This window comes from Lagenorhynchus albirostris, chromosome 8 (genome assembly GCF_949774975.1).
Source record: "Lagenorhynchus albirostris chromosome 8, mLagAlb1.1, whole genome shotgun sequence".
Taxonomy (NCBI): Eukaryota; Metazoa; Chordata; class Mammalia; order Artiodactyla; family Delphinidae; genus Lagenorhynchus; species Lagenorhynchus albirostris.
Window position 1 is genome coordinate 51,724,126 of NC_083102.1, and position 26,266 is coordinate 51,750,391.

The 26,266-nt window shown below is 38.9% G+C and overlaps 1 protein-coding gene across 16 annotated transcripts in view; it reads left to right on the forward strand.

The window, feature by feature from the left end:
- Window positions 1-26,266, forward strand: part of ADAM22 (ADAM metallopeptidase domain 22) — a 240,513-nt gene that overhangs the window by 123,964 nt on the left and 90,283 nt on the right. For all 16 annotated transcript variants that reach the window (XM_060156988.1, XM_060156996.1, XM_060156999.1 and 13 more), the window contains one exon: window positions 8,530-8,596. In XM_060156988.1, the coding sequence (XP_060012971.1) occupies window positions 8,530-8,596 (67 nt within the window). The remainder of the gene's footprint in view (window positions 1-8,529; window positions 8,597-26,266) is intronic.

Sequence of the window (26,266 nt, forward strand, 5' to 3'; positions counted from 1 at the left end):
GTTTTCTTCACTGTGAAGTTACTAGTAGGATACATTTTGAGTAGGGAATTGACTATTGCGATTTGGCTGAGAGAGTTATGCATTAACCATGTTGAGTTTGAGATGTCTGGCTGCTCGCACCTCGAAAGCCAATACTGGAGAGGCAAGTGTTGCTAGAAAGAAAAGTTTGTTTTACTGCGGAGGCTGGCAGCTGGGGGAGAAGGCAGAATCATTTCCAAAACCCAACTCTCCACTGTTGATCAGTGGGCAAGAGCTTTTAAAGGGGAGTTTCAGGGCTGTATATGCAGAGGGAAAGGGCTACATGCAGAACAGCACAGTCAGCTCTGATCATCATCTTGAAATTAGCCATGTGGTGGTCTGATCAGCATCATCTTGATTGTTTTAGGTACAGTTCATCTTCAGTTGGAGCGTTGGTTTTCTTGAGTCCAGTGCTCAGAATTGTGGCAGCTCATGTCATGGCTACAGTCTGGTCATCCTGTAGTTAACTTCTTCCACCTGGTGGGGGTTTCAGTATCTACAAAACAGCTCCAAGGATGTGGCTCAGAATATTATTTATAGCCCTTGAGGATGAACTAAAGGTCCTTGACTTTTCTTAATGACTAAACTATTATTATTTGGTATTATTTGACTGTTTTCCTTTGCTTCTGCATTTTCTCATTTCTCTCATTAAATTTATTATTTGGCTGAAGTTTTTCTACAGACAAAAGGTGGGCGGTGAACGTGGAGGAAGTTCTGTCCTGGGAAGGCCCCATAGTGTCTTGCTCTGTTTCAGAGACTGGTTCAGAAAACAGGCGTGTTGGTGGATTGGAAAGATGAAGCAGCCCTTTTCTGTTTCCACTTTCTCAGTGGATACAGAAGTGAGGTCATCAGCAGGGAGTGATGATCAAGAAATGCCTTGGAGATTTTAGGAGAGAAAAGTTTGGAGGGGTCTTCTCAGAGTAAATTGTCTAGTAAAATGGACTAGTGGATTTATGGGCAGTATTGTGTTAAGGGGAACCACTTGATATTGTGGTCATAAATTACGTGGTTCAATGTACGACCATTCAGGATGTTCCGCTTCTAGGGGGTCAGACTTTGATTCGTAGAAGAGTTAAGTTTTACCATGGTTGAGGTTTGGCCAATGAGCATAGTGGAGAGAGAGAGGAGGAAGGGAGTGATTTTCATGATGAATCATGGACTGTAAGCTAGATTAGGGGGGTCAGAGGGAGGTGAAGGACAGTGAAAAAGTAGTAGGTAGGGTCAATGGTTTAAAAGTCTCCAAATGAAATGGAGCTGGACCCCGTGGGGCCCTCCTAGGTATAAATCCTTTCTGTTTCCCCATTTCTTGTTTGTAGGTGATGGGTTTCATTCAGCCCCCTTGACCTTCCTCAAGTTCCAAATGGCAAACATTTGCTTATCAGGGAATGAACAGAGGGAATGAAGAAACAAAGGAGAAGCAGTCAAGAAACAATAGTGCAGCAATGCAGGAGGGTTCTGGTTCCTCCTCAAGGAATATAGTAACCAATACCTTTGAGTTCTTTTGTAGGAACTAAGGCCCCACGCAGGTGGAGGATGGTAACTTCAGGCTGAGCACAAGATTCCTGGAGCACCGCCCTGTTACCTCACTACCAACCAATCAGAAGAAAGTTTGCACACAGTGGAAGATAACGAAGACTCTGACCCCCTCCCCAAATGATTCTCTCTTTAAAAACTTTCATGGTCAAGCAGAATCTTCGGAGTTGGTTTTTGGTCACAAGTCTGCCTTCTCCCCAGGTTGCTGGCCTCCTGATTAAAGCAGGCTTTTCTTTCCAGCCAACACGCGTCTCTCAAGTACTGGCTTTCCAGCTGAAGCTGGGTTCCCTAACACAAACAGTTAAAGTGCGAGTTCTAGAGAAAGATGGATAGGAGATGATGAATAAGGAGTGGGATAATTGAAATCAGGATTTGGGAGGCCTTTCACATATGTTCTGATTTAATACCGTACCAACTTTATAAAGAAATTTTTATTATCTTCATTTTAGATATGGGCAAATTGTGTTCATAAAGATTAAATAACTTGGCCAAGGTCACATAGTTAGTAAATGGCAGCGTTTGGATAGGAAATCAGAATATTTGCTCTTTTGTTTTTAAATTCCAAAACCTTTGTACTATACCAGCTGCCTCTGATTCAGTAGCACAATAGACAAAGGATAATCATTATTATGACTGAAAATGTTTACATTGTATTTGTTTTGCTTATTCCAGGCATATTATGGCACGCAAATAAATTTTAAAAAAGGGGCCTCAGAATACATTTCTAATTTTTAAAACATCTCCTTATTTCCTTTAGAAAATGAGAGGGTTTAGAATTTGACTGAAAATGATTTTCACTTCCATCTTTCAAAATTCACAAAGAAGCATTCACACATTAGTTTTGAGTTAGCTGTTAACAGGAAGCAAATTCTACCCGGTCAGATAAAATTTCCCATGTGTTAAGAAGATCCTTCATTTTCCCACACTTAAAATTAAGTAGATTCCTACTTAATGATAAACAATGATCTTAAAAAAAAAATAGAACTTAGGGTAATTTTGATTACCTCTACTTTAGGAGGCTTCAGAAATTTTTACTGAGGTTCTAAGTTGATGGTAGTAAGGATTTTATGCTTCAGTAGAAGAAAAAATGACTTTTTTTTTTACACATCTTTATTGGAGTATAATTGCTTTACAGTGTTGTGTTAGTTTCTGCTGTATAACAAAGTGAATTATCTATACATATACATATATCTCCATATTCCCTCCCTCTTGCGTCTCCCTTTCACCCTCCCTATCCTACCCCTCTGATCGCCCTGTGCTATGCAGCTCCTTCCCACTAGCTATCTATTTTACATTTGGTAGTGTATATATGTCAGTGCCACCCTCTCACTTAGTCCCAGCTTACCCTTCCCCCTCCCTGTGTCCTCAAGTCCATTCTCTACGACTGCAAACAATGACATTTTAAATAGAAGGTTTTTCAGCCCAATAATTAAAATAACAATACTTAGCAGACTTCCACAATACCGCAAACAAACAAAACCAAAAATTGCATGGGCTGATTTTGGTTTAAATTACAGACAGCCCTTTCTAGCAATACTTGTAGGTATAGAGGCTTGATTGAAATAGCTGCATAATTCCTGAGCAGAGGCTTTTCTTTGCTGTAATTCATGTGGTGACTCATACTCTCTTAATTCCTAGATTTTATAATTCAAAGAAAAATATTCCCTTGAAATTTGAATACCTGGAAGACTCAAAAGCTGTTTGTTTTTTTAAAAAATTATTATTACTCCTACTACTATACAATTCTTCCCCTCCGCCCCCCCGCTTTTTTTTTTTTTTTTTTTTTTTTTTTGCGGTACGCGGGCCTCTCACTGTTGTGGCCTCTCCCGTTGCGGAGCACAGGCTCCGGACGCGCAGGCTCAGCGGCCATGGCTCACGGGCCCAGCCGCTCCGCGGCATGTGGGATCTTCCTGGACCAGGGCACGAATCCGTGTCCCCTGCATCGGCAGGCGGACTCTCAACCACTGCGCCACCAGGGAAGCCCCCTCCCCCTTTTTGATCTCACTCCTGCTGGCTCCAGTAATGGGGGTTTACTCACAGGGCTGTGAAGGAGAAAGGTATCCAACATCACGGCTGGGCTGGAGGAAAAGACTAGATATAGGTTTTTGACATAGAAGCCATTTATGATCTAAGCCTGACCACAGTGCTTACCCTTGAATAGATCTCAGTAATAATGATCTTAAGGGAACAAAGAGTAAGCTGTTTTCAGGCAAGGGAAGTAACAATAGCAAAGATAATAAATCAGTTGTAAAGACTCCTAGTTCTGTTTCAGTGGTAAAGATTAGCCTCAAGCACTTTCTTGAGCTGTTTTGAAGAATTTAAATCCCCGTGGAGCACTCAACCGCCCGATGGAATGGAACCGAAGGAATGATGATATTGACCTTTTCTGACCCTCATGACTTCAATCAACTAAAGTGTGGACTCTGTTGACCATTGCCCCAATTCTATGCTGAATTTTCTTCACCTCAAGCCCTTTCATGAATATGCATGTAACCTTAGCTTAAAACTTCCCCAGTTTTGCTCTTGGGGGAGACACTGCTTTGGGAAAGATCCCTGGTGTTCTCCTTACTTGCTGCAAGTAATAAATTCTTCCTTCTCCCACTCTTTGGCTTGAGATCCACCAAGAGAGGAACCACTCTTTGGGTAACAGGATTCACCACTGGCACAGCCCAGTTTCTCTCAAGTGACTGCTTATTTTTGACTTTCTGTTTCTCTTTTCTTCATCCACTGAATGATTCTTTTTTTCTGAATTTACTAGTTCAGATTCCCAAGAGAGGGAATCTGGCTGGCTCTGCTGATAAACACTGACTCTGTAGGGTAATTTTTCGCTCTCACCGCTGGAGAAGTTGTTGGAGACTGATAGCAAGGTTAGGGGGCAGTGTTTTGCAGACATCTTTCTGGTACCTCTCCTGTTGAGGGTATGGTCTTGGATAAAGAGTGGGATGTGGATGGTGGAGCAATGACAGGTTTTGCTTCAGCAGATCTTGACCATGAAGCTTCACTATTTTGTTCGAAACCTTGGGAAATTTGTGAAGTATCCAACATACTCATGATAAAAATTATATTAAAAAAAAAAAAGACAGCGGCTTCCCTGGTGGCGCAGTGGTTGAGAGTCCGCCTGCCGGTGCAGGGGACACGGGTTCGTGCCCTGGTCTGGGAGGGTCCCACATGCCGCGGAGCGGCTGGGTCCGTGGGCCGTGGCCGCTGAGCCTGCGTGTCCGGAGCCTGTGCTCCGCGACGGGAGAGGCCACAACAGTGAGAGGCCCGTGTACCGAAAAAAAGAAAAAAAAAAAAAGACAGCTGTCTGTTGGCTATACAACAGCTATTCTCTCCACCCTGTAGTGTTGTTCACCTCTCTCTGAGTAGCCATGATGTTCATGGGAGGAGGAGAGAGAGGGGGAGGAGAATCTTGATTGTTCAGAGACAAATGTCCTTGTCAAAAGACTCGCTTTGGGGGCTTCCCTGGTGGCGCAGTGGTTGAGAGTCCGCCTGCCGATGCAGGGGACACGGGTTCGTGCCCTGGTCCGGGAAGATCCCACATGCCGCGGAGCGGCTGGGCCCGTGAGCAACGGCCGCTGAGCCTGCGCGTCCCGGCCTGCGCGTCTGGAGCCTGTGCTCCGCAACAACAACAACAAAAAGACTGGTTTTGGCAGGGCCAAGTAATGTAATCCTGGCAAAACATACTTGAGAAGATGAATGCTAGAGGCTTTTCGTGGAGAGTTTGCTGACTTGTAAAGAAATACGAGGCTTTTTTACCTTGGGATATCTTTATCTGCGTGAGATGCTTAGATCTGCAGCAGCCATGTTAGGGTCATGAGAGGAGCCAGTTACAAGTACACGTCACCCACCATTCTGATGGCAGAGCAGAAGGATGGACATGCTCCTGGTCTCATTAATGGTGCTGAGCTACCACATGAACCAGCCCTGGAACCGCTGTGATGTCCAGTGGAAAATTACTCTGCTGCAATGGTTGCCTACAAGTATACTAGCTAGCAAGCTATCCCAGAAGTAAGGGAACAAACAGCAAGCCCTCACAGACCAAATTAAAATCCTCAAATCACATAATTTGCTAAATCAAATTAAAGCACACAGTGAGAAGCAAGAGGAAAGAAAAGGGTAGGTTAGCACGCTTAGGATAGGGTGCAGGTGGGGTGGAAGGACCACTCTAGCTAATGTGTACTGGGATACACTGTATTCTTAGGATCTGCTTCTCTCTCTGCTGCATCTGCCTTCGCTGCTGATATGTAGTTACAAGGACCAGAGATGAGGTTTGGGCAAGCTCCACAGATGCAAGGTGGCCTGAGCTAATGACACCCACGTGCTGTATCTGAGAGACACAGGGACAAATATGCTTGGTCAGGAGCTACAGCCTGCCAATTAGCTTGATGAACAACCATGAATTCTGTTGGTTCGGAGAAAACATGGGGCAGGAATGGGTGTCAGTAGCAGTTCTTAACCAGGGTAGTTTTACCCCCCAGCGTACATTTGGCAATGTCTGGAGACGTTTGTGATTGTCATGGCTGGTGTGTGTGTGTGTGTCTGTGTGTGTGTGTGTGTGTGATGTGGCATCTAGTGGGTGGAGGTCATGGATACTGCTAATCATGTGACTATGCATAAGATACTCCCCAAGACCAAGAATTATCTGGCCTGAAATGTCAGTATTGTGGAAGTTGAGAAATCCTGGGTGTTACCAATAGGTGGTTGAAATGAGACCTCATAAATATTAACTGTTTATGTATAAGCATATCTTGCATATATAGCGTCTTTTATATATTTGTTATATCATGAACACTGATTACCCAGGTGCCTTAAAAATGTTACGTACCTTTTGGTCATCCATCCCTTTCTATCAATGTGAGGTACACATATGATCTTCTTACTTATGCTTTACACATCTTATGCATTCTGCCCACATCTAACAAAATTTTGCTTAGTAGCTACTTGTCTATATTTAAAACATCTTAAAAAGTGTTTTGCCTATATTTTGTAAACTTTAAATGTATTCAGCTACCAGAATTGAAGAGTTGCAGAAGCAAATTCACATCACACCTGCCCTGGAATTTCTAACAAGAAATGATATCAATGTCCTGATTATTTAAGCCACTTTTAGTTGTGTTTTCTACAACTTGCAGCTTAGAGTATTCTAGCTGTTTCCCCGTAAAGTCAATAGGAAAATGTATTCCAAAGACAAATGAAACAAGGACTTAGACTATAATTATAGGTTACCTAGATAGAAATGTAAGCATCAGATACTATAAGAAACTGACTCTCGTGCGGGCATTAATGTAATGCGTGTTTGATCTTTCTGTTTACATTCCAAGCAACTGTAGGCATAGTGCTTATCATGGTAGCTCTTGTGCTTAGAAATTCACCTTCTTTTATGATTGGGACAGTTTTGGATGGTGACCTTCAGAGCACTGTGAAACACAGTTTTTTAGTTGGGTGAATGTTTATTAATAGAGGGGTAGGTTTAGAAGTTTATATTTTTATTTATTAATGTGAATTTTATCTACATTTTACTGCTTTAAAAATTTAAAGACTTTAAGACTGTTTATTGGAGTTGTGCCTTGAGGTGCCTCTGTTAAAGGGGAAATTTTTTCCTCTTATATAGAATTAAAGAGAAGTATATTTAAGATGATGTAAACATTTAAAAATTATACAAGAAGGTGGTGGTTGTTTAGGAGAGATTTCAAAAAAGCTTATTTTAAAATGCTGAAAGTATATTCTTTTTCATTTCTTCTAACTTTCTTTGCCTCTGTTTAATTTTTTTGTGGGGGAAACTAATATTTTGTTAGATAAAATATCACACGTAATATATGAGAAATGGTAAAGTATGGTAGTAAATCAAAAGTGTTTGGTAAAAAGCTAAAGCAAGGATGTGGGGTGTGAGAAGAGTCAATAATTTCAAAGTTTTGGGCAAAGCAGTTGAAATGATGGTGTTGATGTTAGCTGTTGTGGAAGGCTGTGGGCTGAGCAGGTGGTGGGAATGGGTGAGGGTCAGAGAATTCAGCCTTGGCATGTTAAGTTTGAGATGCCTATTAGATATTTAAGCAGTGATGTCCAGTAGGCAGTTACATCTACAGTTTGAGAAAAGGTCTGAATTGGAAATATATATTTAGAAATTGACAACATCTTAATACTTAAAGACATGAGATAGGAAAAGAGCACCAAGGAATGTAGGGAGACTAAGCCTCCTAGGAGTACCCCACTATTCAAAGGTTAGGGGAGAGAAACAGCAAAGAAGGATGTAAGGTATAATAAAAACTTAAATTAAAATCTTCACACACAAAAAAGCTAAAGTAAAAAAGGGAAGAATAAGATGTCTTAAAAATAATGGTAGTTTCCTAGAATTGCTGAACTAGATTGGTGGAACTAGCTCTGCTAAGCAACGGGGTGACAGGTGATTTAGTCAGTTTAGCCTCATATCCTTTCACAAGTACTAGGCTGTGTGTGTGTGTGTGTGTGTGTGTGTGTGTGAGAGAGAGAGAGAGAGAGACCTATAAAGTTTTATTTTTGTTTTAAAATCTGGATTAAAGAATCATTCAAGCTGGGCTTCCCTGGTGGCGCAGTGGTTAAGAATCCGCCTGCCAATGCAGGGAACACGGGTTCGAGCCCTGGTCTGGGACGATCCCACATGCTGTGAAGCAACTAAGCCCATGTGCCACAGCTACTGAGCCTGCATTCTAGAGCCCACGAGCCACAACTTCTGAGCTCATGCGTCTAGAGCCCGTGCTCTACAACAAGAGAAGCCACCGCAGTGAGAAGCCCGCCCACTGCAACAGAGCAGACCCCACTCGCCGCAACTAGAGAAAGCCCGCGCCCAGCAATGAAGACCCAACGCAGCCAAAAATAAATAAATAAATTTATAAAAGAAAAAAACAAAACAAAACAAACAAAAAGAATCATTCAAGCTGGAATGTTGTAAACTTAATGGTGATTTTCAAGGTCCTCTTTCATCATCATTTCTTTCTGTTGCAGTGATTTGCTGTCCTCTGAATATGTGGAGAGACACATTGAACATGGAGGGAAGACTGTGGAAGTGAAAGTAAGTAAAATTTTTCTCTTGGGGGAAACTTTTGAGAATCTTTTAAGTACTGATTATGATTTTAATCTTCAGTGATACTTCCAATGTAGCTTTGGGGGTTTTATATTTCAGAATTTATCAAGAGAGCGTGTCACTGACTTAGGGAAAAATAATTAGTTACCAGAAAATGAATTGTTACTGTACTACAGGAATTGTTGGAGTTATGCTTTGTGGGATTAATATTACTGCAAGTAGTTCTCTTTTAGATTATGTCACAGAAAATAATTTCTGAAATTTGCTCTTAAGGTTAGCACTGAGAATCAAGAGGTGAAATCTTGGGTCCAGGGTAGGTGCCTGGCTTTGCATTCATTTGGGAAAGATTTCTCTGGTAAAATTATGAACTTATTATGTCAACAGGGATGTCCCAGGGAGTTTTAAATCCCTGGAGACAAATCTCAAGATATTGGTTCTTGTCAGGTAAGTTCTGAAAAAGATTATATACCAAAAAAAAAAAAAATTTCTCCAGTTATAGGCATAAGAATGTATGTGTCTTTCATATCAGTGATGATGTTGTCTGAGGCATATGAGATCAAACCCCACCCAAGAGTTTCTTTAGAACCAATGTTTAGTATAAAGAGTTTTAGCTAAGTGTTTATTTTCTTCTGAACAGCATTCAGACTGTCTATTCTGCCTTATCAGAATTATAACGCCATATATATATATATAAAGAAAGCAAATATGTATATTTGCTTTCTTTTTCTGATTATTCATTTAATTTGTACTCATTTTAGAAAACTTGTTAGTGGAGAAAAATGTATCAAAAAAGGAAAAATCATCCATAAACTCATCACTGACAGATAAACTTTGTTTTCATTTTGTTGTATTTCCTTCTAGTATTTTTTTTGTCCTGTGCATGTATTTATATTTTCATATTTTACAGAGTTGGTGTCATATATATTTACAATATTGTATCTTGCTTTTTAACAGTAAACATTATATTGTAAACATTTTCTAAAGTTACTTTCCTTTAAACTTATGTCTACTGCTTTTCAATTTAAATGTATTACTGTAACAAAGCGTTTTATTTAAATTAAACTCTGTTATCAATAACCAAAATAAATTACATTGTCCTAGTCCAGTGACAAGTGAAGGGGATTGGATTTTGCAATTATATGTTAACTAAAAAAAGAAAACTTTTTATTACGGAACGTCTCAGTCATATACAGAGGTAAAAAGAATACTACAATGAACTCCTACATACCCATTATCCAGCATCAACAGTTATAAACATTTTGATAATCTTTTCACTCTCTACGTGTGTGTAGTATTTTAAACTGTCAGGAGGAAGAAATTTTTCTCTACCCTTCTATGTTCTTCTAGCTGCTCTGTGAATTAAATATACATGAGACAAATTAACAGGACAAAAATCAAGCAAAATTTGATAACATGTATACATGGGAGAGACCAAGAACTGAGTAATTCACCAAAAAGGATGAAATCCTCACCTTAAATACCATCTTCAGCTAAAGACAAAAGATGTTGAGGGTAGTGGTTTGGGACTTCAAAGAGGGGGAAGGCAATTCACATGGAGATGGAAAAGCAAATGTTTGGTAACCAGATGTTTGCTGGGTCACATAGAGACAATGGGACACAGAGAGGAGTTTTAGGAACAGACTTTGCTAGGTTCCTCCCTGTCTACACACCTAGTTCATCCTGTAGTCATCTGTGGTGATAGCTCCCTTCCTGGAACAGGTCCTCTAACCACACTCTTTGGGTAATTTTAGGGAAGGTCCAAGTTTCTTCCTGAGTCATTTGGGGTCTTGATTATTTTCAGCTCCAAATAATCCATATGCCAAAGAGACATTTTGGGGTGGCAAATTTTGTTCCTCTACAAAAGCAAATTCCAGACATTGGGACATTTTTCCCAGGAAATAAATCTTCACACATCTATACATCTCTAAATGATAAACACTTAAAGCAAAATGTTAATTTTTACAAGTGATCTAGATATAATAATTATGCCAGTCCCTCTAGAAAGTTATTCTAAACTTATTTGAAAACTGACTAATTGAATGTTTGATTGATTTATATCACTGTGTTACATCAGAAAGCATATTAGGATTCTTCTTAGTATGACATAAGAAAATGGAGCCATTTTGCTTATAGTTGGAAAAAATATTTAACTAGATTTAGAATCTCTGGACCCCTTTTAATCTCATCCTTGTTTATTTGATTTCATTTTCTATTTTGTATGATGCTTTTCAGAATGCAGAGTGTATCTTCTTCCTTTGCTAAATTAGAGAAGAAACAGGCAGTTCACAATTTATTTCCGTTTACGTCTGTCAGTGGAATGATGAAATGCAAATATAAGCATGGAGGTTTGGAGGGTGTATCCAGCAATAGCTATCTGCTGTCTCTACAGTAGTATCCCTTTGCAGGAAACTTACATTAATCAACAAAGCATAGTCCACTCAGATCATTAGGCTCCATGGGTGTATATAACACGCAGAACATGGGCTTCACCACACAACCACTGCTGATTTTCCAGCCTGAGAATTGCATTTCCTTCCTTGATGGTTTGCCTAACTCCCAAGCCTATCCAACCAGGGAAATGTAAATCCAAACTTCATCCAAGCCCTAGAGCCAGAGGAATTTCTCCCATTAAGAAAACCACTTTGGGGCTTCCCAGGTGGCACAGTGGTTCAGAGTCCGCCTGCCGAAGCAGGGGACACGGGTTCGTGCCCCGGTCCGGGAAGATGCCACATGCCGCAGAGCGGCTGGGCCCATGAGCCATGGCCGCTGAGCCTGCGCGTCCGGAGCCTGTGCTCCGCAACGGGAGAGGCCACAACAGTGAGAGGCCCACGTACCGCAAAAAAAAAAAAAAAGAAAAGAAAAAAGAAAACCACTTTGATCTCACCCATCACCTCAATTTGTTTTTAGTCCATTTAAAACTCAAAACTCTCCTCTGGGTTTTTTCCAGAAACCATATTGAAAGCATTGAGTCCTGTCCCATCAAATCAAAGTCAGTAGCCAGTTATTTTCCTGCTGGTTTCCTCATGTCTTGCCCTCTGTGCTTAGCTCTTTGGGTGTTTCTTTTTATGTGGAGTCTGTTAGGTCTCCATTCTTTACTAATGACTCAGAACTTTCTTAAGTTTCTCTATTTACTATACATTATGAGTCGAGTAAAACTGTAAAATTATAACATTTCATATTTTTCTTTTTCTTCCCTCTACTACTTAAAAAAAAAACCAGAATATTTTATTCCTCTTTTACCTTCTACATTAGTTTGCTAGGGCTGCCATAACAAAGTCCCATAGACAGGGTGGCTTGAACAGAGAAATTTATTTTATTTTCTTACAGTTCTGGAGGCTAGAAGTCCAAGATCAAGGTGTCAGCAGGGTGGGTTTCTTTAAGCCTCTCTCTTTGGCTTACAGATGGCTGTCTTCTCTCTGTGTCTTCACATGCTCTTCTCTCTGTGTGTATCTGTATCCTAATTTCTTCTTAGAAGGACACCAGTCCAGTCATACTGGATCAGGGCCCACCCTAATGACCTCATTTTAACTTAATTACCTATTGAAAAACTCTATCTCCAAATATAGTTATAATCTGAGGTACTAGGAGTTAGGACTTCAATGCACAAATTTTAGGTGAATACAATATAAAATTCAGCCCATAACACCTTCCCTAAGAGGCCTATGAATTTTTTTCTAAATTGGCTTTTCTCCTGGCATTCAAGTATTTGAAAGGGTATATGGGATCAAAGCAAAACTGTAGGTAAGAACTTTCTGTTTTTGTCAGTTGGCACAAACATTGTATTGATCTTTTTTCATATAAATTTATTCATTTTATTTATTTATTTTTGGCTGTGTTGGGTCTTTGTTGCTGTGCACAGGCTTTTGTCTAGTTGGGGCGAGTGGGGGGCTACTTTTCCTTGTGGTGTGTGGGCTTCTCACTGCAGTGGCTTCTCTTGTTGCGGAGCATGGGCTCTAGGTGCTTGGGCTTCAGTAGTTGTGGCACACGGGCTCAGTAGTTGTGGCTCATGGGCTCTAGAGCACAGGCTCAGTAGTTGTGGCGCATGGGCTTAGTTGCTCTGCAGCATGTGGGATCTTCCCGGACTAGGGCTCGAACCCGTGTCCCCTGCATTGGCAGGTGGATTCTCAACCACTGCACCACCAGGGAAGCCCAATCATATTGATCTTGAGGATGCAAAATTAAAATCTAAATAATTATCAAGTGTGATTTAAACAATGGCTAGAAACCAGTCTGGTAAATGACTCTGCTCAGGTGTCATGGAACCTTTATTTGTGAAAATTCAGGTGCAGTGCATTTGATTTAAGGGTGTGAGTATGTATGTAGGAAAAGGAAGACATTTTCATGAAAAAAAATAATAGCTACTTTGGTGAATCTTTTAGATTGCAATTTTATTTTTAAAATCTTTTTAATTGTAAAATATAACACTGACACAAAAATGACTAAAGGGTGAACACCCAATAACCACTATCCAGTTTAAGAAATAGACCTTGAAGGGCTTCACTGGTGGCGCAGTGTTTGGGAGGACGCTTGCTAATGCACGGGATACGGGTTCGTGCCCTGGTCTGGGAGGATCCCACATACTGTGGAGCAGCTGGGCCCCTGAGCCATGGCCGCTGAGCCTGCACGTCTGGAGCCTGTGCTCCGCAACGGGAGAGGCTACAGTGGTGAGAGGCCTGTGTAGCGCAAAAAAAAAAAAAGACCTTGGCCCACTTTTCCATGTGCTGCTTCCCAAGCCCAAGTCCCTCCCTCCTCCTCTTGTAAGACATGTAAACACTATCCTGACTTTTATGGTTATTTTTTCCTTAATTTTGATTATAGTTTTATCACCCAAGTGTGTCCTAGAGTTTAGTTTTGTGTGTTTAGGTTTTTTTTTTTTTTTACTAAGTTTTTAAAAGTCTCCTTTAAACCATTGGTTTCCGCTTATCTTTCTCTTTTTATTCTTCCTTACAATTTATTGATATTTGTTGAAGAAATCAGGTTGTTTATCCTATACAGTCTCTCACAGTCTGGGTTTTGCTCTTGATTGCAATTTTATATTTACAGTAAAAGGAAATATATTTTAGTGATCTTTCCTTAAGATAATGATTTGTATTATCTGCAAGACATTCTATGTCTCATGGAAGGTTGGTTTATTCCGATCATAGAGGTGCATAATCCTGATCTTGAAGTTCTATGTAAACCTTTTTTTTTTTATCCAAAGTTTACAAAGAAAGGCTTTAAGCAGAAAAAAACATGATAGATACTTTTTATTTGTTCCTTTAATAAAACATATTAATATCATCTTTCACTTCATTTATTTCCAACTCATTTAAAAATTAAATTTGGAATTTGCCCCTTAGTTGAGGGAGAACTTTTGTGTGTTTGAGATAAACTTTAAAAAGAATTTAAACATAAAACCTCTATTAATGAGAATACCCTGGGAACAGAATCTTTTTATTTTGATTGTGGCCAACTATGGTTCTGGCTTCTTAAGACAAAGGAAACTGAAATTGATGAGTAGCAGTGAATGAGTCTAAACCATGCAGTTTGCTGGGTTTTTTTTTTTTTTTTTTTTGCGGTACGCGGGCCTCTCACCGCTGTGGCCTCTCCCGCCGCGGAGCACAGGCTCTGGACACACGGGCCCAGCCGCTCTGCGGCATGCGGGATCCTCCCGGACTGGGGCACGAACCCGCGTCCCCCGCATCGGCAGGCGTACCCTCAACCACTGCGCCACCAGGGCAGCCCCAGTTTGCTGTTTTATTGTTAGCTAACTTTTTTATCTTGAAGTTGACAACTGCCAATATGCTGGTCAGTCTAAGTCTCCCATTATGTAGGCTCTGGTTAATCAGTATTATAATCCTAATAATAGTAATCACTAACATTTATTGTTCATGATGTCACAGGTGTATGAATTTACATATATTCAATCCTCAAAACAACCTCCGATTATAAATATAACTATTATCCCACTTGACAGGAAACTGAGGTACAGAGAGGTTACATAACTTGCTGAAAGTAGCACAGTAAGGAGGGGTAGAGCTGCAGTTTGAATCTAGGTTATCTAACTCCAGAGCTGACTCTTATACCATATTATCTCTATATATTCTACAGTATGTAAAATAGGATAGCTATACAAATTGATAGGTATTTTATGTAGACTTATTATATACATACCTCATTTTTTGGAGGTCCCTAACAATTACTCCTTTATAGTCTTCTCTTTAAACTGAAATGGTGGTCTAAGTGAAGAGCCTTTAGGTATCCCTCTTAAATTTGGTTATGCAGTTGGATAGCTTTTTTTTTGCGGTGCGCGGGCCTCTCAGTGCTGTGGCATCTCCTGTTGCGGAGCACAGGCTCCAGAAGCGCAGGCTCAGCGGCCATGGCTCACGGGCCCAGCCGCTCCGCGGCATGTGGAATCCTCCCGGACCGGGGCACAAACCCGTGTCTCCTGCATCGGCAGGTGGACTCCCAATTACTGTGCCACCAGGGAAGCCCGCAGTTGGGTAGCTTTTAGATAACGTCAGTTGCCTTAGGCAAAAATGGTAAAGACACACTCTAGTACAAAGTCTGTTTTATTTTTCATATCTCAGGAAAATAGCCATAGTAGGAGTTTTAGAACACTAGGAGAGGAATGGTAAATCCTCTAGATATGTATGGATGGTGGAGGAAGTGGATTTCTTTGGAGTCAAAAAGTAAAAATAGACATCTTGGTAAAGATATGATTAATTGTATTATTACCAATGAAAGATCATGACCAGTCATCAATATTATTAGTTCTGATAATGTTTTTTTGGTTAAATTATTTGATCTGTTATGATAATAATCAAAAGTAATAGCTGCTGTCTTTTTTTTATTAGTTCAAATTATTTCTAAACTGTATGTGAGCACTCCCAACTCGTCCTTGAATCAGGATACCAATCGTTGAGGATGGATATGTAGAGACACACATTTTCCAGTATTGACTTTTGACTGGCACTTAACTGGTTACTATCCATTACTTAATTGAATTGAGTGCACTCAAGGATCATTGTCTCAAAGTCTTAATTATGTCCATAGTGGCAGTAAGAAGATGGATGAGAAGTCAAAAGCAAAGGGTCAAGGTTGAAGTCTGGAAATGGGTGAAGGAATTGGAGAGAGTGTTATGTGTTGGAGAGCAGGTGTCAGGGGAGAAAGTGTCTGCTTAATGGGTGGGAGAGGTTATTGTGACTCTAGAGAACCTTTTACTCTGATGGAATGGTGGTGTAATTTTCCTTAAAAAAATATTGTTTAGGCAAACTGAAATGGCCACAGTCACTTCTGGAAACAGAGTATCAGGGATGTTGATATAGAAGCAAGTAGAAAGCCTGAGTGTTTTTTACAAGATAGTTTTTCTCCTGGTGGTCACATCCATCTCCCCTCCCTGAGGTTGGAGGTCCATGAAAGATTTTTAGCTCAGCACCATATCATCTCCTAGCAGGTGGTTGTGCTACCAGTAGCCTCTCTAGGAATACAAATTCCTTTTGCATTCATTTTTCTAAGTCAGATTTCCATTTCAATTCTATTTTCTTAAAAAAAGATATACCTTTGTTTTTTTTTAAATCCCACCTTAATTTTTTTGTCTTCCACAATGAGTGTGTCAATAACAAGCAAAAAATACTAGTAGAGGACAGCTATAAGAAATCACTTAGAAAAATTTATGTATGCTGACTGTCAGGACAACAGATACCTTCCTGGCTCATGCTAACTCTCTAGCTTCTATAAACCTAAAAAGCATCCAGAGAAAATTGCTTGTGATCTTGAATTGTATTCACACTTTCTCATACTGTTTTCTAGATTTCTCCATGAGGACCGTAATTCTCAATACTTGAATACTTCAAATGTGCACGATGTGTTAAAAGAATAATGTTTCTTAAGGTGTCTTTTTTTTTAAATTATTTATTTATTTAGTTATGGCTGCATTGGGTCTTCGTTGCTACGCGCCAGCTTTCTCTCGTTGTGGAGAGCGGGGGTTACTCTTCGTTGCAGTGCGCAGGTTTCTCATTGTGGTGGCTTCTGTTGCGGAACACGGGCTCTAGGCACGCAGGCTTCAGTAGTTGTGGCACGTGGGTTCAGTAGTTGCAGCGCCCAGGCTTAGTTGCTCCACGGCATGTGGTATCTTCCCAAACCAGGGCTCGAACCCGTGTCTCCTGCATTGGCAGATGGATTCTTAACCACTGTGCCACCAGGGAAGCCCCAGTTAAAGATCTTTAGTTGGTTCTTTGAGGGGTTCCTGCTGCAATGATAGGAATGTTTGGCAGATGCAACTACCCATATGTTAGAATCTGTATTTGTTTTCTTCTGCTGCACTTTCTGGGAGATTTAGGTTAAGGACTCAGAGCACTGAGCCTAAACTCTGAGAGCAGAACCTCTGGTGCAGGATGAAGGAAAACTTCAGATGCAGGTGATACAGGTTGTGGGATGGGCTGCAGGTACCTCACACAGGTTCTTTTGCCAGAGCGAAAATTTCGGATGTCATAACTATGGACATGATATCTTTTTACACTACTAAAAATTAAATTAACCACAAGTATACACATTTTAAAATTAGATGACTTGGAGAAATTTCTTAAGTCCATTCTCTGAAACAGTTTAGCCATGACTTAACATCAGTATGACTAGTAATAAAATTAGAATGATTAAAAAATATTGATCAATGTATTTTCCTTATACACAATATTTACTTATTAGCTGTAGCTAAACTAGTTTTAAATTGTATTATATTTAATGACTTCATTAGCTCCTAACTGCTGACGTAAATGATTTTTCTTAAACCTCAGGATATAAGAATCCTACAAGAATGAGATCTAGACTTTCTAAAAATAAATATACAAATAGGGTTAAACTTCTAGTAATTTGATAAAAAATTATTGAATTGAATTTTAGGGATGGTGGGATTCAATTCCAGGATCTTCTAATTTAGAGATGACCAGCACAGGAAACCTTGTCCTTTGGGTCCTCTGGGTTTGAGCTACTGTCCATTTTTAAATACTTTCATTTTTAAGTGGTGAATTATATCAGAAGGAGGATTCACTAGTAATTTTCTCTATTACTATTAAAGAAAATAGTACTCTACTAATAGAGAAAATAGTAATTTTCTCTATTACTATTGCAAGACCCATGATATCCTCACAAAAGTATTATAAAGTATTTTAAATGCTGAACAGAAGTATAGCGGAAGGGCTTCCCTGCTGGCGCAGTGGTTGAGAGTCCGCCTGCCGATGCAGGGGACACGGGTTCGTGCCCCGGTCCGGGAAGATCCCACATGCCGCGGAGCGGCTGGGCCCGTGAGCCATGGCCGCTGGGCCTGCGCGTCCGGAGCCTGTGCTCCGCGACGGGAGAGGCCGCAGCAGTGAGAGGCCCGCGTACTGCCAAAAAAAAAAAAAAAGTATAGCAGAAAAACCATATATTTGATGGTTGATGTATGGGAGTCCTAGTGAGCTGCTTTCACTGATTGATAATTACCATATGTTACTGTCTTACTGTACTGTGGAAAGACTAGGCTTTGCTATCTATTAACTCCAAGGCTACATCTTATCTTAGAGGCAAATAACAGCTGCCAGTGGTTTAATGCTAGTCACTTGGAAGAGTTAACCACTTCTCACAAAGCCAAACTCATTTTGGTTCCTTAAGACTATTGGTGGCATGTTCTCTCCAGCTAATGAAACACTCACTTTAACTGAATTTTTGAATATAATGACTTGCTATAATGACTTTATATCATTCTCAAAATTTTGTATTTTTGCAAATAAATAATTATTATACTCATAAGTGTTCACTTTACCATTCTGGATTTCCCATTTTGTACAATCTCTACCTCTTTGAATAATGTTCATATTTTCGATGGGATCACCGCTTGTAACTGGACTGAGGAGTCATAAGAGTAGAATTACTAGTAGCAGTTGGAGAAATAGCAAACATTTGTATGGTACTTACTATGTTCCAGGCACTAGTTTAATAAGTGTTTTGCATATTTTACGTCATTTAATCCCTCAGTAGTACCATTGGTATCCTCATTTTGCAGATGAGGAAACTGAGCACATAAAGTTTAACTAACTTGCCCAGGAATTTGTAGCCAGGCAACCTGGTGCCGGAATTCATGCTAATATCCACTATAGTCTATCCTCTCTTTGGAAACCAATAATTATAGTAGCAGAGGAATCGAAACACAAATATTTAAGTTACAGCACTTCATTTTACCATTTGCAATTATATCTTCCTTAGTAGATGTTTTAGTAAGACATGAACTGAAGATGTAACTGTTTGGTTCAGGTGAGTCTCTTATTCTAAACATAAAATTTCCATTATCCTAAAGAAAAGTAAATGCCTTGTAAGGAAGCCCTGTTTTTTCAACTGTTTTCTCTTGAAGTTTATTTTTAGCTCTTCTCTGTACTCCTTAGAAGTTAGACTGAGTATTGTTCAGTAGAGGGAATTGCTGTGGCTTTTAAACTGTAGCCATATGAAATATGTGGCCATTTTGCACATGGCAAACACATGGCTCAATTCTAATGCCCATCGTACGCTTATGTGTACATTTGTCTGCGTGTGGCGGAAATGTGAAGTTTTATGGACAAGAGTAGCGAAGCTGAAACGTGTCATCATTCTGCAAAAAGACTAGAAGATGTTTGGTTGTATCCCTGCCAAGGTGCTTCAAAATGCCTGTCCCCCTTCCTTCCCCGCCCCTTCCCCCCCCCCCCCCGGCACCCAGGGAAGAAAGTAAAAGATCTGCACAAATCTCATAAACAAACTGATAAAATATTTGTTTCTTCCTCACATGCAACAGTTATTCCAGGTATGTCTCCTAACTTTACTTTTTATCTGCTGGCAATCATCTATTTAGCATCTTTTTGATGAGCTGGACACTGCATTTTTCCCCTGGCAGGCTTGTGCAGACATATGTTCCTCTGCCATCTTGTAATCAGTGTGGTTTCAGGGAGGTCTCAGGTTTCATGATTTAGTTCTCTTTGTATTATTGGAAAAAATTCTTTGGGGATTAAGTAAATTTTGCTTTCCCTTGGGACCAAAGCAAGGTTGCTCTGGGTCCATCACCATGAATAATGCATCAGCTGCCTTAATGGCATTGTTAAGATTGCAAGTAGTCTTGACTCTGTAGCCTGAAGAAAATATATTGGCCCATTACCAGTTTATACAGGTCAGGTATCTTAGTGCTGGGGGTAAGGAGAAATGGAATGTGACAGCTGGTGTCAGCATGAGTTCTGTTTCTAAGCTCTGTAACCTATTTCAGTAGGAAGTCCTCTTTATTTTCTTTCCAGTGTGAGTTTTTTTTTCGGTTAAATATCTAAAGAATTATTTCATCTGCTAATATTCAAGATGTTATCTATAAACTTAAAAAGACATGTTCAGCCATAAATTTAAAAACATTTGAAGTAGCACTAATAGTATTTCTATATATGGAGCCAATTAACTATTTTATAATAGAATATTGTTCCTATTTTAATTCTAATTACAAAACTAATCTTTGTATTATATAATGTCTTATACAAATATACTGTCAGAAAATTTTTTGAAATTAGAGTGAACTATGATTGAGCAGGAAATTGCGGAAATGTTGTTTTTGATGAGTTTGAAACTGGTTTGAAGCACCCCCCCCAAAAAAAAAATCACAAATTATTCCCTGGGTGTTGTCCCAAACTAGTATTATTTTCTTTTTCATTTATAAAAAATTCTTATTTTCTGGTGAATAAGTGGCTACTATAAAAATAAGAACAGGTAATAGGACCAGAGAATTAGTACCTTGGTATTGAGTAGTTTGGGTGTTTTCAGCCATGTTTGGGAGTAATTGATTAGATTTCCAGTTGATGTTTTATCATAGTAAACTTTTTATTGCATCTATGAAGTATAAAAGGAGGAAGGTGTAGGTGCACTTGATTATCCCCATAGGAACTCCTAAAAATTTAGGCATGTGGAGATTAAGTGACATTAGACACTTAATGGAGACAGTGGTACAAGAGGGAGAAAAGCTACACTGTTGCTGGGAATGTAAATTGGTGCAGCTACTATGGAAAACAGTATGGAGGTTCCTCAAAAAATTAAAAATAGAGCTACCATATGATCCAACAATCCTACTCCTGGGCATATATCTGGACAAAACTGTAATTTGAAAAGATATATGCACCCCTACGTTCATAGCAGCACTATTCACAATAGCCAAGACATTGAAACAATTTAAATGTCCATCGGCAGATGAATGGATAAAGAAGATGAGGTGTATACACACACACACACACACACACACACACACACACACACACACAGTGAAATATTATTCAGCCATAAAAAAGAATGAAATAATGCCATTTTCAGCAGCATGGGTGGGCCTAGAGATTATCATACTAAGTGAAGTAAACCAGACAGAGAAAGACAAATATTATATGATTATCACTTATATGTGGAATTTAAAATATAACACAAATGAACTTATCGAAACAGAAACAGACTCACAGACATAGAGAACAGACTTGTGGTTGCCAAGGGGGAGGGGGTTGGGGGAGGGATGGGTTGGGAGTTTGGGATTAGCAGATGCAAACTCTTATGTATAGGATGGATAAACAACAAGGTCCTACTGTATAGCACAGGAACTATATTCAATACTCTGTAATAAACCATAATGGAAAAGCATATGAGAAATTATTAATTCTTCAATTTTATATATATATATAATTGAATCACTTTGCTGTACAGCAGAAATTAACACAACATTGTAAGTCAACTATACTTCAATAAAATGAATTTTTTAAAAAAAGGGAGAGAAAGCAGGAGTATAACATTTGAGCAGAGCCTCGACCCGAAGAAATCAGGTATGACGTAATGGAAACAAGACCAAGTATGCCTTTGGACTTCATATACTGATTATTTTCTTCCTTTGTTTTCTCTTCTCTCCATATTCTCAAAAATCTGAACGTGTACCTCTGTCTTTAGAAGGCAGAGTGGTTTCTTGGGTAATTCTGAGTGGGGTCAACAGGTATCCCACACAGCAATGTGATCTTTGGACAGAGTAAGTTCTGTCTTCTTGAGGTCACTGCTACCTTTCTGATTTAAAAAAATTAAAAAAAAATTTTTTTCCACTAGTGTTAATAAATGAAACTAGTCATTTCTTTTGTTTCTAAGTCCAGGATAAATCTGTAGTTTGGAGGCAGTAAACTTAGAGACCAAGGATATTGTTAGGGATAGATAGACCTAAATTCAAATCCTGACTATGCCAATCAATTTTCATGTGACCTTGGACAATTTACTTATTTCTTCCATGGTTCATTTTTCTCATCTGTTAAATGAGAAAGACAGACATGTAGCTCAGAGCTTTGGGTATGGGAAATGCTCCATAAATATTAGTGTTGAAATCATTATTGAGGTAAAGTGGAAATTTGTAAAGAATTTCTGGCTAGGTCTTTGGCGGCCTGTACTTCTTACTGCTAGTTTCTGATTCTGCTTGAGATACAGGAAGCACGTCAGGATCACCCACAGCACTTCTTCATGCTCTGCTTCATATGAGGACAATCTTCTATGCCCCTAGACTATGTATAGTAACTCCTATGAGAAGTTACTCCAAGAGTAGACTCCCAGGGGGACTTGTACTGAGTTCCTAGCTCTTAGCATAATATATGTACCTCGAAAACAATAATTCAACAATTTTTTTTGTTGAACAGAAAAATTAAGTGAGTGAATTAAGCCACGTGTTAGGAAATTGGGTAGTTTCTTCTGTTCACCCAATGCTATGTGGGGAGAAGTCCAGTTTGGACAGGTCTGGGAGAGCAGATTATTCCCCCTGCTATGAAAAGATGCAGTGAATATAAACAGGAAAAATAAAAATGTTCCATCTGCTTACCTGATGCTAAGGTCATCCTGTGTACTGAGGCTCATATTCACGTGCTGTCTTTGGAAGGTATATTAGAGCCACTTCTAAATCAGTTTTAAATTTCAGGTCATGAAATACCAGCAATTGGCCTCTGATAAAAATTTCAGTAACTTTGAAATATTCCAAACATATTAAAAATTCTATAAAATGTTGTAAAAGATACATGTGTAGATACATGTTAGCATTTTATTAAATTTGCTTCAAGTCATTTTTGGTTTTTAAAGTCTGATAATTCTGTATCAGAGTATCTCCTGTTTCATTTCTATTATACTTTATTTGTGCCTTTACTTTTACTTGGTTAATCTTGTTTGAGTTTTTTAAGATATATTTTGTTCAAGGAACTAGCTCTACTTCTGTTATTAATGTCTACTTTCTTTTACTTAAAAAATTCTCCTTTGTTCTTTTCATAACTCATTGAGTTAAAATTTAACTTATTCATTATCAATCTTTCTTTTCTATCAGCATCTAGGGATGAAGAATTTATTCTTAAGTACCATTTTAGCAGCATCCTAAAAGTTCTGATACATACATTTTTTCACTGCCCATAAATATGTATATTTTGTAATTTATACTATGATTCTTATATGACTCGTTCATTATTTGAAATTTTAGAAATAATTTTTAAACTGTTTAAAATTTTTGTGTGTAATATTTAAAAATTTTCCAAACACATGAGTATCTTTTGTTGTTAGTTTAATTTTTTTAATGGTAAATGCAGTGTAAAAGATATTAATTCCTTGAAAGTTGGCCTGATTATTTAAAAGAAATAAAAAGTTGGTAATCTTTGAATTTTTAAAAATAGATTGCAAATCGTAGAACCAGAAAGAACTTTAAAGACCACAAAATTCAACTCCTCCTTCATTTTACAGGAAAATACCCCCAAAATGGCAAATGACAATCATACGCTCATAGAAACATTGCTGAAAGAAAAGCACTTAATTTTTTCAGGTTTAGCATCACTTCTTGTCAGATACAACCCTTAAATACTACTTTGCCTCCCTGAAGGAATCGTTTGAGAAGTTCGTCCGTAGTAAGCCAACCCTTTGTTTGTACCTTTAAATTAATTCTGGGCTAATGTAGAATCATCTACTGAGGAATAAGAATGACCACTGGATGCTAGTGTTGAGTTCTTGAGCACAGTGTTTAAGGTTCAAGTATAACAGGAGAAAGAGATGCTGCTATGCAGCCTTCTTTGGGCAGCTAGAAGTTTTCCCTGTTTATCCTTCCTTTTTCAAAAAAAGAGTGGATGGGAGGATGATAGAATGGAAGTGAAATTAAAGGAGAATAAGTTCTTGGTGGTAGTGGGAAAAAATGTCTTTTTTTCTTTACCTCTAACCCTCATATAGTTACACCTTCTAAAACAAAAAAGGAAGAGAAGAAAACAACAAAAATATTTTTCGTTTCAGATGGAACAGAAATGTTCTTCTTCCTTTATTTTAGGGATGCCAAATATGTTTTCGTTTTCTGTAACTGTCTTCTAGACAATTATATTTTTTCCTATTGATATTCAAACACCAACTACAGAAGGTTTTAGGTAATACGCATGTCTTATGCTAAAGCATTCATATAGAGCAATACATTTAAGCATCTATTATTTGTTAAAAAGATACAGTAATGTAGTAATTTCCTGGAAAGAGTTATAATTTCATGAGTTTATAATTATACAGTCACTGTGTGGGGTCCTCATTGACTTTCCGTTCTCTCAATTTAGAACTGCAACATAGAGAACCTGCTAAGTACCCTCTCTGCATTACAGTAATTCGTTGCTGAGGAGCATTCTGTGGGAACCTAAAATGTTTTCGTAGCCTGATCAGACATTGTTATATTAATAGGTCTGTAAATGGTTACCTGACAGCTGAAAAATAATTTTTCTTGCCTATTTTCTGGTTAAAAATAAGCAATTTTGGAAGCTCTGTTCGACTTAATAAAAGAACTGAAGATCAGGTTTACCGTATTATTTGTGTAAAATAATGATGAGTATTGTTAAATTAAGCTATGGGAAACTAGAATGTCTGGCTAGAGGTAATTAAGATACGGGTTAATCTTTTTAGATGAGGGCTGCTGTAGTAGACACCTTCAGTTTATTTCACTGAGCCAAGCTTCTTAGAAGCAAAATCTCTGGATTAGGAATATAAAAATTCAATTGGTCACACTGAAAGAGATGAGAAATTGTACTATGTTGAATAGTGTCCCCTCAAAAGTCATGTCCCCTGGTACCTGTGAATGTGACCTTTTTTGCAAACAGGGCCTTTTCAGGTGTGATCATGTTAAGAGGAGGGCCCTAATCCAATGACTGGTGTCCTTATAAGAGGGAAGTGTAGACACAGAGATGCAGAGACAGACGCAGAGGAAGAATGCCATGTGAAGAAGGTGGCAGAGATTGGAGGTTGCATCTCCAAAACAAGGAACACTTAGAATTGTTGGCAACCACTGGAAGTTAGGAAGAAGCAAGGAAGGATTCTTGTCTAGAGGGAGCATGGCTCTGCCAACACCTTGATTTCAGACTTCTCATCTGCAGTACTGTGAGAGAATAGATTTCTGTTGTTTTAAGCCTCCCAGGTTTTGGTAGTCTGTTATGAGAGTCCTAGGAAATGAATACAGAAGGCATTTTTATTATAACTGATGTAAAAACAATTAGAGCATGTGCTGGAGGTGCCTGAGCCTACATACAAGAGGAGAGGGAGTAAGTCTTTAACTTTTAAAAATGGATTGCATCTCAAAAAGACTTTAACAATTGTTCAGTTAGGATACTTGTGAGCTTTAACTCCTGGAAACCTATCATTGTTTTTATGTTTTGTTTTCCACAGCTGACAATACCCAGGGGAAATCAGTATAAGGAAACATTCCTGCACAACAATAAAAATAGATTTTAAGTTCACTGTGTCTCTAGTGGACTTTTTTTTTTTTTTTAAACTTGAGAGCTCATAAGACATTTATGGTTCCTGTTTTCTGTGGTGTTCACCATTTTCCAATAAGAAACTTTTGCTTATCACTTTTATTTATATCCAATGGCTGGCTTTCTAGTTCTGTCTCTTTTCTCCTTTCTTGTAGAAACTTTCGCTACAATAATATTCAAGAATATTTGCTGCAATAATATTCTTATATATCTTTCCTCTTCAACAGGAACCATGCATATTTTTAAATGAAATTATTTCCTTTTTTGTCAGCTAGATTTGTCTTCTTTTAGTTTTTAAAATGTTTTTCGGTTGATGACTATGCTGCAAGATTCTAGTGCTTATCGATGAGTATTAAAATAGTGGAGAGATTTTTTTTTTTTTTTGCGGTACGTGGGCCTCTCACTGTTGTGGCCTCTCCCGTTGCGGAGCACAGGCTTGGGACGCGCAGGCTCAGCGGCCATGGCTCACGGGTCCAGCTGCTCCACGGCATGTGGGATCCTCCCGGACCGGGGCACGAACCCGTGTCCCCTGCATCGGCAGGCAGACTCTCAACCACTGTGCCACCAGGGAAGCCCTAGTGCTGAGATTTTGAAGGACCATTTAGCTTTCGATGTTGAAATGAGGTGATAATTTTGATACTGCTTGAACACTTGTATCCTGGAATGGGATGGCGAACACAAATGTCCAAAGGTGTCAACTAGTGGTATAAATGAGAGACAGGCTAGCTGTAATAAGATGGACAATGTGTATCTTATTCTTATCTGCAGCTGATTTGTATCCTACAGCAAAATGCAAATGTGGGAATGGAGGCTCACTGTTAACAAATCTCCTAATCTTCAGGGGAAAATGGAAATCCAGGTTTCAACAACTGTGAGGGTCTAAGATTTTATCCTA